Source organism: Polistes fuscatus, unplaced genomic scaffold (assembly GCF_010416935.1).
Source record: "Polistes fuscatus isolate 324 unplaced genomic scaffold, CU_Pfus_HIC Scaffold6, whole genome shotgun sequence".
In the NCBI taxonomy this organism is placed as follows: domain Eukaryota; kingdom Metazoa; phylum Arthropoda; class Insecta; order Hymenoptera; family Vespidae; genus Polistes; species Polistes fuscatus.
Genome location: NW_025113140.1, coordinates 12,242,694 through 12,261,163, shown reverse-complemented (window position 1 = coordinate 12,261,163; position 18,470 = coordinate 12,242,694). Strand labels below are relative to the sequence as shown.

At 43.5% G+C, this 18,470-nt stretch overlaps 2 protein-coding genes across 4 annotated transcripts in view; both read left to right on the top strand.

Annotated features, from left to right (window-relative positions):
• LOC122523434 (probable serine/threonine-protein kinase dyrk1) overlaps nt 1-6,359 on the top strand; it is an 85,821-nt gene extending 79,462 nt beyond the window's left edge. The window contains exon 3 of the mRNA XM_043645176.1: nt 5,703-6,359. Coding sequence (XP_043501111.1) covers nt 5,782-6,330 — 549 coding nt within the window. The 5' untranslated portion in view covers nt 5,703-5,781 and the 3' untranslated portion in view covers nt 6,331-6,359. The remainder of the gene's footprint in view (nt 1-5,702) is intronic.
• A 348-nt stretch (nt 6,360-6,707) lies between these two features.
• Nucleotides 6,708-18,470, top strand: part of LOC122523433 (homeobox protein prospero-like) — a 33,006-nt gene continuing 21,243 nt past the window's right edge. For 2 of the 3 annotated variants that reach the window (XM_043645174.1, XM_043645172.1), the window contains exons 1-3: nt 6,708-9,615; nt 9,898-10,380; nt 13,108-13,262. In XM_043645174.1, coding sequence (XP_043501109.1) covers nt 6,934-9,615; nt 9,898-10,380; nt 13,108-13,262 — 3,320 coding nt within the window. In that variant the 5' untranslated portion in view covers nt 6,708-6,933. The remainder of the gene's footprint in view (nt 9,616-9,897; nt 10,381-13,107; nt 13,263-18,470) is intronic. The other variant, XM_043645175.1, reaches the window with a different exon arrangement.

Genomic DNA, 18,470 nt, shown 5'->3' with positions numbered 1-18,470 from the left:
CCATCTAAGGGATACCTGGACATTTAAAGCGGGGGACGGCACCCAGCTGAACCACCTGAATACTACCAAGGGGTCCTTCTTTACTTTGCAATGGCGTCAAACTCATATTGTTACCCTTAAGATATCTATAAAACTTATTTTATACTTTCTCTTACCGCTACGTGCTCATTTCGATTTCTAATTCGATTTTTGTTTTCATTGTTGGATACTATGTTACCAACGTCGACTTATCACATTATCCGACTTATTAATTATATTATACTTCACTAAATATTTTATAAAATATATAAATATATAATTTATTGTTCTCGTTCTATAACTTCATAATAATATTTAATTAATTCACGATCAATATAACATATCCAATGAAATAATTAACTTCATAAATAAAAGATAAACTCCTTTTTTTTTTAAATCTTGAACTATTTGATATTTTTTGAGTTTATTAAAGGGCTACGCCACTGGGATCAAGGACCGTTGTTCCTACTTCCTTTCCTAAGAGAGCACGAAGGGAGTCACAAGATTTTTTGTAGCCTTCAATATTAGACGTTAGCGTTTCCCACAGAAGAAATCATGGGAACATATAGGACTGATCGTGAAAAGTCTTCGAGAAAGATTTGCAAGCTTGCCTTGGAAAGTCATCGACTTTGCCTCCTTTATTTTTTTTTTATATTCTTTTCCTTCTATTATTTTCTTCTTTTCTATTTTATTTTTGTCACGTTCATTTCGCTATGTTAACTTTAATCCGTGAACAAAATGGGAAAACTAAATTTTGATATAATGGTAAGTCTCAAAGCATTTTCTTCTTGTTGAATTCTAAAAATATTCTTAACCTTCTTTGTTTAATCTCTAAAAGAAATTTTGAACGTTTAACGATAGAACGAATTCCTAACGTAAAGCTCGTCATTAAAGTAGAGTTCGATTCGCGCTCCCAGCATACAGGTAGTCGCGTGAATGAATACTGAAATCGAAATGAAAATCGAGGAAAGGTCATGCTCGCGTGCCAGAAATAACACGGCCGTGGCGTTGACCCACATTGTTTTTGAAACGCGATTAAACTCATTGAAAACGACCGAAAGTAAATTAATGGCCATAGGCCGCGTAACCACGAAAAGCGAGGCAAAAAGCGAAACAAATTTAACGAGCTGTGAATTATGAAAATCGGTGACAGGCCGACGCTTTTAAATACTCTCTCTTTCTCTCTCTTTTCTCTCTTTCTCTCTCTCTCTCTATCTCTCTTTCCCGACCTCCTCTCCACCCCGTTCATCGGGCGCCAATCGGCACCCCATTACTCTCTTTCCCACCCTCACCTCCTCATCAGAGTTTGGTTTGGGCGCGTGCCAGTAAATCGAAACGATTCAAATGCAAAATAATAATAAAACAGTAGGTTCTGTCGATGGCCCGTAGTAGGTAGTCGTGATGCTGGTGGTGGTCGGAGGCAAGGGGAGGCGGGGTTGAGAGCGCATTAACGCAATTAACCTCCAATTAATAACACATCAATTGACACCCGGTCAACTTGTTGCATCGGAGCAGCCCGATAATATGCTGAACGCGTGTGAGAACTCAATGTGTACGTACACAAAGGGGGTGGTGTGTGAGTACGCGAACGTGTCTCTCTGCGTATAGAGAGCTGGATACGTAGGCGTTAGGCTCGTAGACACATATACACATATGTACTTATATATATGTACGACGAGTCAATGTACATATGTAAGTGGAGGCGTCGTCCTTCGTAGTCGCGAGTGCATGCCGAGAGCGAGGGTTGCGTTTACCCACATAGAGGATAATAAAGAGACGAATGTTAGAATAATTTCGTAACAAGGGGAAAGAAAAAAGCAACGAAGCATGGCGCCGTCCTATAAGGCAGAATGTGAAAGACGGAAGAGTCCACGAAGTTACCACCGACGGACATGGGCTGATGACCATTGTATAGTTCTCATGCAACCCCCTGCGAACACTCTCACCGCATGATACCAAATAGAGGGAAAGAGACGGAATGAAATTCCGATGCACATGCCGTTGGCTTGTAACCCCAACGACGACGACGACGATGACGACGACGACGACGATGACGACACCATGTGGGGTATGAACGCCATATGATGTTTCGATATGGAAAACACCACCTTGCCCGGCACTTCTGTACCTACTCATGGGAGTAAAAGGAAAGAGAAAAATCGAAAAATATAATCATCTCTTCTCTATTTAACGACGCTTCTTTCCTTCCCTTTCTCTACCCTTCGGTTACACCTACCTCATACCACCCTCTATCGTTCACAATCGCCATTTAAGGATACCGTCGCGCATCGATCGCATTATCTTAATGTCTCCTGATATTAACCGAGCAAATCGGTGATGCATCGCGATCATTAAACGTTTAACAGAAATGTTGCTGCATTCGTACGCTAGAAAGATAAAGCAACAGAGCGTGGTAACGACCGTCAGTCTCTCGCGAGACGGAATACATCAAAATCGGTGATGGAAATTACTAAGAATTTTAGTAACAACCTTTTATGAATATCACCAAATCGATCGAAATTATCGGCGTATCGTATTGTTTAGCGACTGCTAGTCGGAAATTCGCTCCTGCTTTAGCGTCCCGTTGACGGTGTGAGGCGCGTTCTGTGTACGTACCGAAGCCGGTAATGCTTCGGGCATATATAACACGCACACGATATCCGATCACTGTAAAACACGAAGAACGGATTGCATGTGAACCTGTGCTCGGTTTTAGCGATCGATGATAAAGAGATTAATGAACGCCTTCCACGAGTCGGTACTTTTGTTCGACGGGTCTCCTCCTTAATTACCTGAGGTGTTGTACCTAGAACTTATCAGGCTCGATAGTTTCGAACAATAGCTATACTCTACGGGCCAGTCCTGCGAATTTTCCTAAAGCGAATTGTAAAAGCACGTTTATATCTACTCGACACGGTTGCCTCTCACCCAACTTTTAACTTTAACTTCAATGAGCTTGCTTCGATGAATCGCCTCTACCTGCCGCCATTTCTTCCTTTCCTTTTTCCTTTTTTTTTTCGCCTACTATTTTATCGAGGAACCCTACCACCATAGTCGTCGCAATCACCCTTCGAAATCAAGTCACCTGCTTAAACGGTAAATGTCGTATGACGCACAGGAAGTGGTTGTTGGTGGCTCATCGTGTCGTCTCAACGCTGTCTAAAGTTCGTACCAACGAAGGAAATATTTTTAAATACTTAATTGTAGAGGAAATTTCTCGACATTTTGGATCAAAAATGTTTTTTATTTCAGAACATTGTCGAATTCTTAAAAACGAGAAAAACTACTTGTGCACGCCATAAACACGATTCGATTGACGTGCATGAATATCCAAACAAGGTAGACGTAGAATAAATGTAATTAACTCGGCGTATATACTTCGAAATCGACGAAATGTGGGAGAGTTCCTGAAGCCATTTCCGGCCAGGGTACCGGCACCTCTTTTTGTTCAGCTAGTCCCACGCATGGCGGCACACGGGGAAGTAGCGTTTAAAAGTAGGAAGAACAGAAGTTTCTGTGACCCCCCTCGAAGCTCTCCCTTCTTTATGCCATACGCGCCTAGGTACGAGACTCTTGTAGACGTTATCGAGCTCGAGACCATATGTTATCTTTTGAGTAAGCAATTTGCGGATGTCCCTATCTTATCCTCTTTGCATCCTTCTTCCAATAATGACAACGAAACGATCTATGTACATATGTATATACATATATAAATATGTTCCTCGCTTCTCTTCAACTTGCATGCAAAAGTACTGTAACTAGTCGTAATTGAATACTTGCGCAATACCAATTTAAGAGTCTGATGAAAAGAACGCGAAACTATTTACGATATTAAAAGCAGTTTATTTGCATTATCACCAATAATAAGATTAACAAGATTAATTTTACAAATAATTAAATTCATAGAATTGTATCTTAAACTAGAGGTTTAAAATCATTCTCGGTAGATACTTAAAAAAAAATAATGTTTTTTAAAAAAGACCTGTTTGTCTCGCGTTCCTCTATTTATGGGTGAAGAAAAATAGCTTAACCAAGGATTAAGATCTAGTATAAAAAATATAGTAGTGAATCATCTTAAAGTTTTCTATAGACAAAAATGACTCAATACAAAGATCAAAATTTGTTCACGGAGATAAAACACTCCGTTTCGCGTGCTCTGTATTAGTAGAATTTTTTTCTAAGGTTTCCCGTTTGTTGCGGTAGCAGCAATAGGCATGTGTATTATGCACACGCATTCCTATCACCACACCCTGTCGATTTATCGAGACGAGTACTCGCGCATCCTCGAACGAAGGCAGTTGGTACGTGAGCGCGAACTATGGAATATGTCGGCCTATTGAGCGTAGGTGCTTTAAGCTGCTCAGCTGTTGCTTCGAAGCTCACGTACTTGATGCACACGGAGCGCCTACGGCGTTCGTGTTAGTTTCTATACGGAGTTGTCACATTAGACCGTGTGTGTACAAGCCGCTTGCGTTTACGCACTTATACGCATCATCGATTCAACCACGAGAATGATAGAAAGAGAAAGTACTTACACGATGAAATGTTTCAACATCATCATACATGTTGAATGTTTAAAAATGGAAAGTCAAGTGATAAAGAATCATTATTACGAATACTTTCAAAAAAACTCATTCACCTTTTTTTGGGCCAAACATATTTCATAAATTATGTAAAATACCTTTATAAGAAATATATACCTACTTCTTCTTCTTGTCTGACTTATAAGACCCAAAGAAATAGAATTTATTTTTACGATTGTTTACCAACTAGTAGTAAAGACAAAAAATAGATTGTTGTACGTTCATAGAATTGCGAATAGACAAGAAGCTTATGGTCGTGAATGTTGTTGAGGAAAGTTAGAATTGTAAGAATGGGGTTATTAATATAGACACTCCTAGACCGATTCACGATGAGCGTGGCATTAATTATTTTTTTCGTGCCCCTTTCTTCGGGAGCGAGCATCGACCGACGACGACGACGACGAGGACGACGACAAAGACACACGAAGAGTCGACTCAACTAACGTAAGCTACTTATACTACGACGAATAAGATATTCAAAGCAAGCAATTTTCTTATGACCACGACTTCCAGGCGCTTTTTCTCATTATGTTCTCTTCTTCGATGTTCAGAATGTTTCTACGATGCCAAGGGTCGTCTTCTTTTTTTCTTCATTGGTCACCGTATTTTTAAACGATCACTGCCACTGGTTACTCCCTACCCCCTTTTTGTTCGCGATCGTACGTTGAACCGACATAGCATATCGATCGATGACTCGGTTGCGTGAAAAAGAAGAAATATGTTATCTTAAAGTTCGACGACCGGCCCCTTAGCTTTAAAGATTCTTACGAATTCGAAAGAGTGATTGCGAGAATTGTCTATAACTGTGTGTTACTCTTGTCAGACGATGTTTCAGCAAACGCTTTCTTCCGTTAAAAAGAAAGAAAAAGAGGGGAGAAAAAGAGAGAGAGAGAGAAAGGGAAAGAATGAGATGAAAAAAGGGACAGAAAAAGAGATAAAAAGAGAGAGAGAGGGAAGGCAAGAGATCGACCGAAATAAAGTATAGCTATATACGTTTCTATTATGGTACGGTTCGATCGTTCGTAGAAGATCGTATTCGAGTGGAATATACCTACTCTTGGATAGTACGCGTATATAAACTTTCGTACCTTTGATTTTCAGACGGATAGAGGAACCGCAGCAGCAGGGAAAATCGAGACGAGGGAGCGAGGGGCACCCAGCCCTTTGGCGAGTTCGAAGGATGCAGCTCCCAGGCGGGAGCACGAGAATTCCGCCCGCGAGAGCTCCGGCCTCCTCCGTTCGATCGGTGATCATAAACAGCAACAACATTTACAGTATTAGAAGCAGCAGCAAAAACAGCAGCAGCAGCAACAGCAGCAGCAGCATTGAAAGCTGCAACGAAAGCACGACGATACACGACAGCGAGTGCGTATGTGGTAGCATAATCGACAAGAGCAATAGCAGTGATAAAAATAGTAACAATAACGATAAGAAGATTAAGAAGAATAACAAGAAAAACGAGACGTGCAAGGGTAACAGGAAAAGCTTTAGCGATAAAAACTTTAACGGAAGAAGAAGCGGCGTTGCAGGTCATTTTTATCGTCGTACCGAAAGCTCTGATAAAGAAAGGAACGGCATCGTTGGAAACGGACGGACGAGTCGAACAGTGAAGGAAAGACATCATCTCGTGGTGGCTACTACGAGGACGAACCGTCGACATCGAGTCACGAAGCATCCCCTGGTGTTATTGGCGTCGGCCCCACGGCGGAAGGTGCGGGGCGAAGAATAGTGAAAAGAAAACCAAGGAGAATTGAAAAACGACGGAAAAGGAGGAAGACGAAGAAGAAGAGGAAGAAGGTGAAGAAGAAAGAGACGAGGAGGAAGTCAAAGTCGTCCGGCAGGAGAAAACAGAAGGGTGACGGCATCGTCGACGTTGTCGACGACGGTGGCTGTGGAGGTGGAGGAGGAAGAGAAGAAGAAGAAGAAGGAGGAGAAGGAAAAAGCGAAGGAGGAGGAAGAAGAGGCGGCGAGGAAGAGGAGGAGAAGGAGCAAGAGAAGGAGGTGGAGGAGGAGGAAGAAGAAGATAAAGAAGAGGAGGAAGGAGAAAAGGTGGCAACGAAGGCGAAGGCGAAGGTGGTGGAGAGAGAAAGCAGTCGCCGACTCAGCTAGTAGTAGTAATAGAAGCAGAAGTAGGGATCGCGCGCGTCGGAAGGAACGAGAGAAGGAGAAGGAGCAGAGTAGTCGGTGGTGGGGGAAAGCGAGAGTGCAGAGAAGCAGAGGCAGCGCGTTGAGCCACGAGGGGGCTATTCGAGCGAGAAGGGGAGGGGTGGCAAGGAGCCCTGGCGGGGAGGGGACGCGGAGGCCTTCGGGGGGCCGACCAACCAGACGGCCGATGATGTCATCGGAGGAGGAGACCGAGTGTTTCGCCCTCTACGGAGCAACCACGGAAAGCAAGCAACAGCAACTCCTGAAGAAGCAGAAGCGCACTAGGCAGCGCGTGGACGCCGGCGAGCCACGCAACAGCTACTCGAGCATACCGAACTTTAGCTCTCGACCATCCTTCCTCGGTGGTGGTCTGTACGGCTCGATCTTCAGTGGTAGCGGGCCAACGTCGCATCAACAACAACAACAACAACAGCAGCAGCAACAACAACAACAGCAGCAGCAGCAACAACAACAACAACAGCAGCAACAACAGCAACAACAACAGCAACAACAACCTCAGCAACCACAACTTCATCAACATCACCACCAGTCACAGCAGCAACAGCAGGCTGGAGCGGCTGGTAGTCAAGGTCACTTGGGTGCAGCGACGACGGGTCCTACAACCCAAAAGCATTCCGCCCACGCGGCCTTCGGCTTCTTCGGGGGAACGGGCTTCGGCCCCGCCAAGATGCTGAACGAATTACTCGGAAGGCAGGTCAAGCAGGCCAGTGATGCCGGCGGTTCGCCGCCAGAGGGCGGACATGGGATGACCGGTGCCGGCATGGATCCAAACGCGAATCTCCAACCGGGGGCAGTTGTCAATTGTGACGATCCCGCCACGGCTGAGTTAACACAACACATGCTCCGTGATATTCTCCAGGGTCGAAAGTTACCCGCCCTTTCTGTGCAAGAACAACCAAACAATAACAACAATATACATAATAACAATAACAACAACACAACCGCGGATATCCTCAAGTCCCAGCAACAGCACCAGCAAAGTCCCCAACAGCAGCAGCATCAACAAAATAGTGATAGTGCGCGCAGTGGAACAGTGCAGAGTGGCGAAGAAGAAAGTGGTGATGGAAATAACGTCCTTGTGAATAGCACGAACCATAGTGATCGTGATACGGTGATGCCTGCTGACGCGGAAGATAGCGCCGAGGACGCCGCCTCCACGGTACGTGCCATGGAGGAGGCATTCGCCGAGGTAGGAATCGAGCCTGGTACCAATCTCGATGGCTCCGATTGCGATCAGAGTTTGCCACCCAGCCCCACGGCTCCGAGATCGGCCTCGGTGTCGGTCAAGGAAGAAATTCAGGACTCTTTGAACATCAAGCGTAGTCCTAGCCATTCTCCTTGTCCGATCATACCTAAAACCGAAACCAGTTCTCCTACAACGGAATCAAAGCGCGCTCGGGTGGAAAACATTGTTAGTACGATGCGCAGTAGCCCTGCACTTCAGCCTACTCCAGTAAACGGTTGTAAGAAGCGAAAGCTTTATCAACCGCAACAACAAACCGTTCATCACGTTCTCCAACATGGTGTCAATGACACCATGATGGATTACGAAGAAGAAACTGAGGAAGAGGACGATCAATCGACGATAAAACAAAAACGAAAGCAGAAGGCATCTCTAAAGAGTCAGCTCAAGATAATGCACGAGCAGCTCGCGGAGATGCAAGCTAAATATTTGGAATTATCGAGCAAGGTGGAGCATGACACGAGTGAGAGTAGTGACGCACCCGCTAGTCCGCAGCAACTGCCTGAACCACCTCCTAGACCACCGAGACCTCACCCACCGGCGTTTAACGGCCTCCAGACCCTTCCGCCTGACCATCCACATGCCACGGCAGCCGCCATGTATCACATGGGTCACAAATTGTACCTTGGACATCAGCAGTCCGCACTCGAGAGGATGAAGCAGCATCAGGAGGCGACAGTGAGACATCAACAACAGCAACAGCAACAGGTGCAACAACAGCAACAGCAACAGCAGCAGCAACAACAGCAGCAACAGCAGCAGCAGCACCAGCGACAAAGTTCTCCGCAACCGCCTAGTCAAGCGCAGCAACCGAATCAGAGCAATACCGGACCGTCCACGCCGCAAACGCCACAACAGCCGATCAGTAGTAGCACGCCCTTGCAACAAAAGGACTTGAAAGAAAGGTTAAATGTTTGCATTGGTGCAAATGCAGCGACAGCTTCTTCGGGGCCACACATCACCGGCGCTGATCTCGAAATTTTGGCTAACATTCTCAAAACAGAAATCACTTCGTCGTTCACTACTTTAATCGACAGTATAGTCGCGAGGTTCGTTCAGCAAAGGAGGATCGTCGGTAAGCAAAGTGAAGCGGCACAGGCTGTCACTGAGCAAATGAGACAGGAACTTCTAATAGCGACTCAAATGCTCGAAAGGAAATCGCCAAGGACGAAGGTAGTCGATAGAGGAGCTCCACAACCTACCGGTGGCCCAAACGGGCCACGGGGGCCCCTAACCGGTGGGCCCCCTCCAACACAACCAACGGCTTTTTCCCAAATAGGGCCCATGGCTGGTGGGCACCATGGTCCTCACTCTGGTCCCACAGAAAATAATTTAAATCAAATGAATCAGCTACCCCCGCACGTCAGGCCCAACGTTGGAATGTTTCAGACACCGATGCCGCAAAAATTATACGGCATCGGACCGATACAGTCGCAACAGCAGCAGCAACAGCAGCAACAGCAGCAACAACGCGAACAGCAGCAGAGGGAGCAACAACAACGTGAACAATATTGCAACCTGAGGAACGACGAGAGGGAAGTCAGGGATTCGGAACAGAATGAGGCTCTCTCCCTCGTCATGACGCCGAAGAAAAGGCGGCAAAAGGTATTTTCACGCTTTCTTTGGGTTTCAAGTGTCGGTTACGTTAGTTTTGGGCTCATCTAAATCTTGATTCATATCTATCTATGTACCTACAATCTTGCAATACGATGGAATAATTCAGGTATAAATCAACGTTTGGTGGGTTTCATGAGTTAGACATAGAACCAACTATGGTTTTCGGATGTTTAACATAATAAAAGATTTCAATAGGTGTCCGGAGACCTAAAAAATGTAGCTCATTTAGAAATTTAACGTAAGGGAAGATCAATGAGCATCGTTTTTCAGGTAACCGATACGAGAATCACACCAAGGACTGTATCAAGAATTCTTGCGCAGGAGGGCAACGGATCTCAAGGAGGCAGTGAAAGTCCTCCACCAGCTCCACCACCGAGACCTTACCACGCACCACCACCAATGCTGCCAGTGTCCCTGCCAACAAGCGTAGCGATACCAAACCCGAGCCTTCACGAAAGTCAGGTCTTCTCGCCGTACTCGCCGTTCTTCCCGGGAATCAACCCCCCACGCGGGGGCCATGCAGGTCAGGTACCAGCACCGGGATCGCATCAGCTGCCTGCGAGTCCTCCAAGTGGACGCGTAGAACTCAGGGATTCTCCTCCACTCTCGCACGCCCCTGCCATGTTGCATCCTGTTCTACTTGCGGCTGCACAACACAGCAGTCCGGAATATGGTCACCTAAGGATGGACAACAACGACCGGGTCAGTGATTGCAACTCCGGAGACATCAGCTACGACGGAATTCAGCCTACAATATCCTTTTCTAATACTACATTAAAAAAAACAACTCATCTTTTCTTTGGTCTAATATCTAAGTATCAATAATGATTAGAGAATCTATTCCACGCAATCTTATACCGCGAGTATTTTTTCCGAGTAGAAACGTAGAAAACAAACGATAACTCGCGGCAAGTGCGAAGGAAAGTTAAGAATTGAAAATATACGAAATAGGACTAAAAAGCCGTACGACGCTTAGGGATATTTTTTGTGGTGGAGGTAGGAGAGAACTAAAGGGTGAGTTTCGTTGAACGCGAAAACTTTGAAACGCGGCAGCGAGTTTTTGAGAGAAAGAGCTCGTTCGCTCGCAAGAAGAGCAGTCGCCGCGATGCTGGGGTAGGTAGGATAGAGGAAGAGGGAGAGAGAGCGAGATCGGAAAGAACGCGAACTAGCTAGCTAGAAAGTAAGTGAGTGGGGAGAGAGAAAAGAAGAAGAAAAAGCAACAAGAGTGGGAGACGGAGAAGGAGAGAAAGAGAAAGAGAGGAAGAGAGAGAGAGAGATGGAGGAAAGAGGGAGGACTCGGACGAATGTTAGATTAGTTTGCCACGGAGTTAGGCTAATGTTGGATGCATCTACGAGTAGAGTTTGTCCGGCAACAACGCACCAAGCCGAAAGTTCTTTGCCTACTACTCGGTCTGCCCTCAGCCTCGAGTCTCACCCAACTTCGCAAGCCAATAATCTGTCCCGTAATTTCGGAATTCAACCACGGAAACGAGCTGAAGGTGGAAGAGGCGAAGGAGGAGGTTCTCCGCGAACTTCCCATCGCGAACGTCTCCTCAACTTATCGTAGATAATCCTCTTCTCTCTCTCTCTCTCTCTCTCTTCTTCCTTTCTCTCTTACCCTCTCTATTCCTAGAATCGAGATTATGAAAGTCGATCAACTTAGTTTCTCCACGTATCTCGTTTCTTTCGACTTCAATCGAGTTTCCTGCTTCTTCCTTGCTCAGTGTTATCACTATAACGTTCCTACCTAGTAGTCGACAACCTCCGCTCGCGCGTTGAAATCTTCGACGGAAACGTGATAGCCCGTAACAGTTTAGTAAGTATGTATACGTCTTGACTAGTGAGTCTTAGTAACTAAGGGAATATTCAACAATAACTTTGTAGAAAAGATAACTCATGATAGAGATAGAGAAGAAAATTAAAGTGCGTCTGTTTTATAATAAAACGATATAATTATATATATTATCTTTGTTCGACTTTACGCAGTCGAGGTTAGTTCTATGTATAAAAGAAGAAGGAATTTTAAAACAGGCTTCTATTAAAAACTCTATCGGCCAGCACGCATCCGTGATCCCGATGATTTTTCTCGGTGCGAGTTTTTCCGCGTCTCTCTTTCAAAGTCTCAAACGATGCACCGCGGCCACGGGCTGACCCGATGATACGCTTTAACAGCATAAAAATAGCTATCGTATCCGGCTTCGAAGAGAAAGAGAGAGAGATAAGGTATGTTCCTAGTACGATCGTCGGAAAATGATCAACCAGCGCGAAAAGTTCAGCAGCTCGATTATCGCACATGACTCACCTTGCTTGCAGCTTCGCATCGGCTTCTCAGTTTTTGAAAGAGCTTACGGATCCAGAAAGAGAAAACGAGAAGGGCTGGACGTTATAGGTGGGAGGAGGAAAGGCTTGTGTGGGAGCGCGAAAGAACATATACATGTATGTTTCCGTGTGTATGTGTGGGAGACGATGGTGCATCGTCAGAACTGCAACATCGCCGTGTCGATCCGATCGGCAACACGACGTTCTTTGCCACCTTTTTAGTCGGCCTTTGATGTAAAATCAATGGCGCATTTTTTACCTCTCTCTTTCTCTTTCTCTTCTCTACACTCCTTCTCTCTGTGGGGTAGGTCGAGCGCGTCGCATGTATCGTCGTGGCCGTAAGCTTTCTCTCCTCTCTCTCCCCTCTCTCATTTTCTCTCTCTCTCTCTCTCTCTTTCTCATTCTCTCTTTCTCTCTCTCTCAATTCACCCTCGTCTGCAGCGTTTCGCCATGGCCTTCGCGCCAAATATATTCGCGAATTCTTCCTTTCGTTTTTCTTGCGCGGAAATGTTCTCCAACGACTAAACTACCCCCGCATATTCGATATAATATAAAGATTTATGAGAAAATCGAGCTTATTGTGGTCGGGAGTTTTTCGGAGGGCCACATAGCTTTTTAAATTTTTCGTTATAATTTGTTAGTTTTATTCCTTGAATATTCATACTAGAAAATGTGGATTTTTCTTCTTAAAGAAAAGAATTTAATAAAGGATGTTACTTTCCTTCGTTTTAGTTACGACTCTTATTTAACAAATTAGTCAAAAATTTCTGAAGAAAGATATGCATCTCCTGAAAGTTCGAACATAGGAATTAACCGAATAAGAATGCGATGAAACCACACCAAGAGATCCTATTACTGGTAAGGAGTCGGTAAGGCTTCCGTTGAAGATGCGGCCAATCGTAGGTCAACCTCAGCGAGAATGTTAGAGCCCTACTACCGCCTACCATGGGGATATACCCACAGTTTGTACGATTTCTAATCCAATTTTATTCGAAGGAAACACGATTAAGTTTGAGATTTTCTCGTATACGATACAAATTTCTAGAGCTCTATGATCCTTCGACTTACGCGTCTTCGATTATTGATACTTACCTTTTATATTTATGTACACGTCTATTGTAAGAAACAATTGCATATGATATTTCCTTAACCACGGTGTACTCGTCGACGCTGACGCCGATGCATCTGAGGAAAGCGAAGCTGATGTTCTTCTGGGTAAGGTACCCATCTTCGGCCGTCCTCAAGATGTACTTCCCCGATATCAAATTTAATAAGAACAATACAGCGCAGCTGGTCAAGTGGTTCTCCAATTTCCGGTGAGTAAACTCCAATTTATGCAGATCTATAACGTTGTCATATTTTCCTGATAAATTAGAAGGGACCTAGAAACTAAATCTTACATCGATGTTGGTCCAGTTAAAGCATGTAAGACTAAGGCAAATTCAATCGGAACATTTCTCGATGTCAGAGGTCTTGATTGGATTCATCGTAAATTCTAGTTTCTTGTTCGGACGTAATCCAAATTTTCTCTTTTAATCTAGAAGATTCGTTCTTTCGAATAAAATCATGTAAGACGTCTCTCGTTGACGAAAGTTCTGTGTATGCAAACGAGAACAAGGTTTTCGAGGGCTCGACCACTCCCTTTACAGAAACGGTCAGAACCCAAGAGACGAGAGTCACGATGGGTGTGTCCGAATCTTAATTACCATCCCCTAGTAGCAGCTGGGGATAAGTAACGTATCCACACTGCGGCAGGTACGAGAAAGCGTAGGAGTTTGTGGGTACCGACACATACCGACCAGTAGGCATTAGCCTGATTATAATTAGGCTGAGTACAGTACAGATCCAAGATATAAGGCGAACGAAGGCTCACGCGTGATCTCGGTGCTACGTTATTACTATTTTCTTATCGCAAGAATACGCGCCTTTCTACCCTTAAAAAGTTCATAAGTATTCCTCAACTTGAAAATGCTAGTCGTCATGAATTGCTTGCTCACCTTACCGTCTTCTACCTTGACGATTGTCCTTCAAAAAAAAAGTAAAAGAACGAGAAAAAATATGGTACGGTACGTGCCGTAGTAAAAAGTCTAGTCAATTACTAAAATAGATATTATATATAGTAAGCTTGGTAGGCTTATCATAAATACATAAACTGAGAGAGAGAGATTGTAGTTTTTCTTAGGAAATATAAAATTAAGATAGTATACGGGATTTGCGAATAAGCTGTACACTAGAACGTAAACGTCCCGATTAATCAGTCTCATAAACTCTAGCAACGACGGATAAAAAACACAAGTATACTCGTTTTCGTCGTGGTACTATTACTATCATTTGCATTAAACTTAGCGCTGGTAGAAGCATCAAAATACGCGAACAGGATCTTGTCCATCTTGTTACTATACGCCGAGTGGCTTTCTCTTGCATACTCATTCGCTTATCTTTCGGTTCTCTGAAAACATTGTCACAGCCGACATAAAAGAGAGAGACAGAGAGAAGGCAACGGGAACGTGTTGTAGAAGTTAGAAATGCTTGGCAAAAATTGCATCACGCTCAGCTTCCGGGCAAGGAACAAAGCTAATTACTAGCTAATATATTTCAAGTTACATTTTCGTCCTGTCGTTTCGTTGCAGCCTGCGGGGTTCGTTTTTTTCTCGTCCGATTCTCTCTCTTTGCCGTTTCTATCTCCATCCCCATTCTCTCTATCTGTCTGTTTCTCTCTTTCTCTCTCTCTCTCTCTCTCTCTCTCTCTCTCTCTCTCTCTTTCTCTCTTGCACTCTTGTCCGCTTGTTCTCTCGCGTGCAATTTTTTCCTAACATGTTCTTCGTATTCCAACCTCCGAGTATCAAGGGAGACAAGGTCTCTTGGCTAGGCACGAGAAAAACCTTTAAAATTTCCTCTTTCTTTTTATTTTCCTTTTTCTTTTTTAAGAAACAAAGAAACGAATAAAAAGTCTCGATACAAGTAAATTTGTATACTTCAATAATTCACATCATACGACATTGCGTTCGTTTTCTTCTTTGCATAGTTTATTTTCTATTATATTATTGAATAAATTGTTATTAGAAGATCTTCTAAAAATCATCTTTCCAATTTTCTTTTTTTTTCAACTTGTAGAGAAAGAAAAATTACAAAATGTTTTTTTCGTGTCATCCTCAGAGACATTTTTCGAAAAGTTATTGGGCACGAAGTGTTGGGTAGGTAGCTCGTTTCCTTTTGTGGCTAATCACGTAAGAGTTTAGCTGGACTTTTTCTTGCTCGAGTTCTCCAATTGGCGCCGTCGAGCGTGCTCGATCTGATAGCCTAATGCACGGCTTCCTATGCGGAAATACCTCGGCACATTATTCTACGCTCCTACGTATACACCCTAGCCTCTATCAGCTCACCCCTCGACACCCTACCAACCATCGTTGTACTTTTGTCACGAGAACTACTCGAAAGCGGCACCAACGACGAAGACTTTACTTTACGACGCTATGTGTATCCGATTAGTTCTTCGACATTTTACCTTTTTCGTCTCTCTTTCTTTTTATCTGACCAAAACAACATTGATCCACCTTTCGATAAGATTCTCAATCGAAAGTCGATCAATTTTTCTTAATTTAACATTCATCGGTACTTCCGTCAGGTATATACGAAATATTATCGAATAAAAAGTTTCTAAATTCGGAACAAAGAATAATAAGGATCGAAAAATGATTTGATAAGAAAGAAAATGAATATTCGATTGACATTATTTCAAATTAAAAAATCACGTATTTGACAAATAGAATAAAAAACAATTTCTAGAATGATATTGTTGTAACAAAGAGAAAGAGAGAGAGAGAGAGAAAGAAGAAAAAAGAAAGAGAAAACGGAAAGAAAGCAAAAATGCGTTGAGAAGAAAGGAACGAGGCGAGACGATTACAAAGCGATCCTTCGCACCCCATTTTCTCACGCTCGTGTCGGCTCGAAAGCGTATGGATGTCTTACGGCTGGAGAGGGTGAGTCCTCGAATATCACGCGTGCATCATCAGATCTGCTTATGCCAAGGATATATTGACAGCCTTCGTTCGATGAAGCTAGCCGGGGGGTGATTGGGGTCGTGTCGGTGGCGGGGGTTGAAAGAGGGAGAGCGCAAACTCGCCTGTCTTCCTCGTGCCTCCGTCTCCCTATCTTCGGGCATCTCTCTTTGTCTGACGTATTCCTAGTATACGTGGAAAAGAGAGAGAGAAAGACAGACAGACAGACAGACAGAGATCGAGAGACAGACATAGAAAGAGACAGAGAGAATGAAAAGATAGTGAGGCGCGGACTGGGGTTAACTCGTTATCAGATCCCACGTTGGGACACGCGACACTGAGGTAGCAGATCCTATCGCCGGAATGGAAGAAATTTTATGTCGTATAATGGACAACGAACACACACTTGCACACATGCATACACAACACATAGTTCAGTTTCCCTTTAAAATCTACTTCGCACGAGAGTTCTAACGCTATCTCTCTTTCGGTTGTATCATGAAAAAAATCCTTTAACTTTGGACTTATTTCTATTTCCTAATCTAATACTTTGACTTTTTAAATCGCCAAAGTGTGAAAGTTATATATATATATATATATATATATATATATTTGTTTCGTTTTAATCTATAAACTGATAATATAATATCTTCTTTGATAATACGTTCAATTTAATGGTTGGTTGACGGAGTTGTTGTGTATTATATTCAACGAATTAAAAAAAGAATATATATCTATATACAATATTTATACGTTTCCATCTTTAGTTTTAAAGTAAAGTAAAAATAAGCACAAGAGAAAAAAGGGTTGATTACATTGGGATAAAAATAATTCGACGTAATTAATGGATATATAAATGGCACCGATCGGTTAGCGACGAGCCGCGAAAGTTTACGGTTCTTGAAGATTAATAAAAGAAAGTAAGCGCGAGAGATAAATAAAGGAATCGGAAGATCTCTTGAATCTTGTAATAATGATGTGGCCGATCAAATTTACACCGTGACTTTCTCGAGGAGGTTGTTTATCGTAACCAAATACTCGATAATTCCCTCTAAAGAGGACGACCGGTAGTCTAGAGGCCCTTTTCTCTTTTACCTTCTCCTACCTTCAGTTATTTTCTTTCCTATCCTCTTCTAACTTATTATTCGTCTTCTTCGTCATTATCAATTCTTGATCGTACTTTGTGGCTAGCACACAGAAACATCTGTCCTTTTGTAAGAAAATACTTTGAAGGCTATTTGGATAATAACAGAGTAATTTTCTAAGTAGAAATTATTCTTTTCTCTGATTCTAATCTCACTGTCTCGATCGTACAATACATATAATCGATAATCTAGAGAAACGTAGAAACACAGAACACAATATCATTTCACTAAAATTCTAGATGCTAGATATCTTACTTTATTCTACAATAATGAAAAGAAAAAGAAATGAAATAAAAAGAGGTCCCTAATAACGGTCTAATAAACGTCTTTAGCACTATCCTGAATCGCCATAAGAATTCTTTTCACGTAAAGTCTATGAGTTTCTTGATAAAAGTTGGGAGTATAGAAAGAAAACCGACCAATTAAAAAGCCAAATGAGATGTCGGTTTACCGAAATCTTGAGAACAAACGAAGAAAAAAGCACAAGAGAAAAAGAGAGAGAGAGACAGAGAAAGAGACAGAGAAAGAGAGAAAGAAAGAAAGAAAGAAAGAAAGGAAGAAAGAAGGAAAGAAAGAAAAATACAAAGACAAAAGTGGTAGGAAATCTCTCCACATACGGGACCGGGAGGTTTTCTCCGGCTCTTCTCTTCCTTCTCCAAGCTTGTGTTTTAATTCCACAAGATTGTGCATACCAGCTAAAAGTGGGGTGGAGAGAAGCGAGGTCGTCATAGTAGTAATAGTAGTGATGGTAGTAGAAGTAGTGAAAGTAGTAACAGTAGTAGTAGTAATAGGTGAGTCAGGTTAGCTTGGCAGAGGAACGGCGTGCGTGGGTAGTCAGATGGTAAACAGCATACAGACGAGGGCCATTTAGCGAAAAGGCTAGACGCGTGTGAGCGTCACGCGTGTTCTTAGGCCATGCGTGCGCTCGCGTGCACACGCGGCCACCTAGCTACCTTCGCATAGAGTAGAGCTCACAGGTTGGAAGGCTCACACGCAAGGAGGAGTAGGAGGTGAGGAGGAGGAGGAGATGGAGGAGGACGACGAGCCACGGTTTTCTCTCTTATTGTGAGAAACAAGCTGGCTGCGAGCGAGGAAAGAGAAGAAGAGGGAGGGAGGGTGGGAGGGAGGGAGGACGAGGGTTGAAACTGAGGAAAATTTCGAGGCTTGACGTAGAGACGGACTACACGCGTGTATATTACGTAGTCCCACAGGCGTTCGTTTCTCCTCTCCTTTCTCTTCTTCGTTTTTTTTTCTTTCTCTTCTTCCTCTTCCTCCTCCTACTCCTACTCCTACTCCTTTTCCTACATGAGCACGGAGACGTTTACGTAGTTCGCGCATTCTCTCGCGTATTCCGAGAGTATGTGAGATTCCGAAGTAGTGC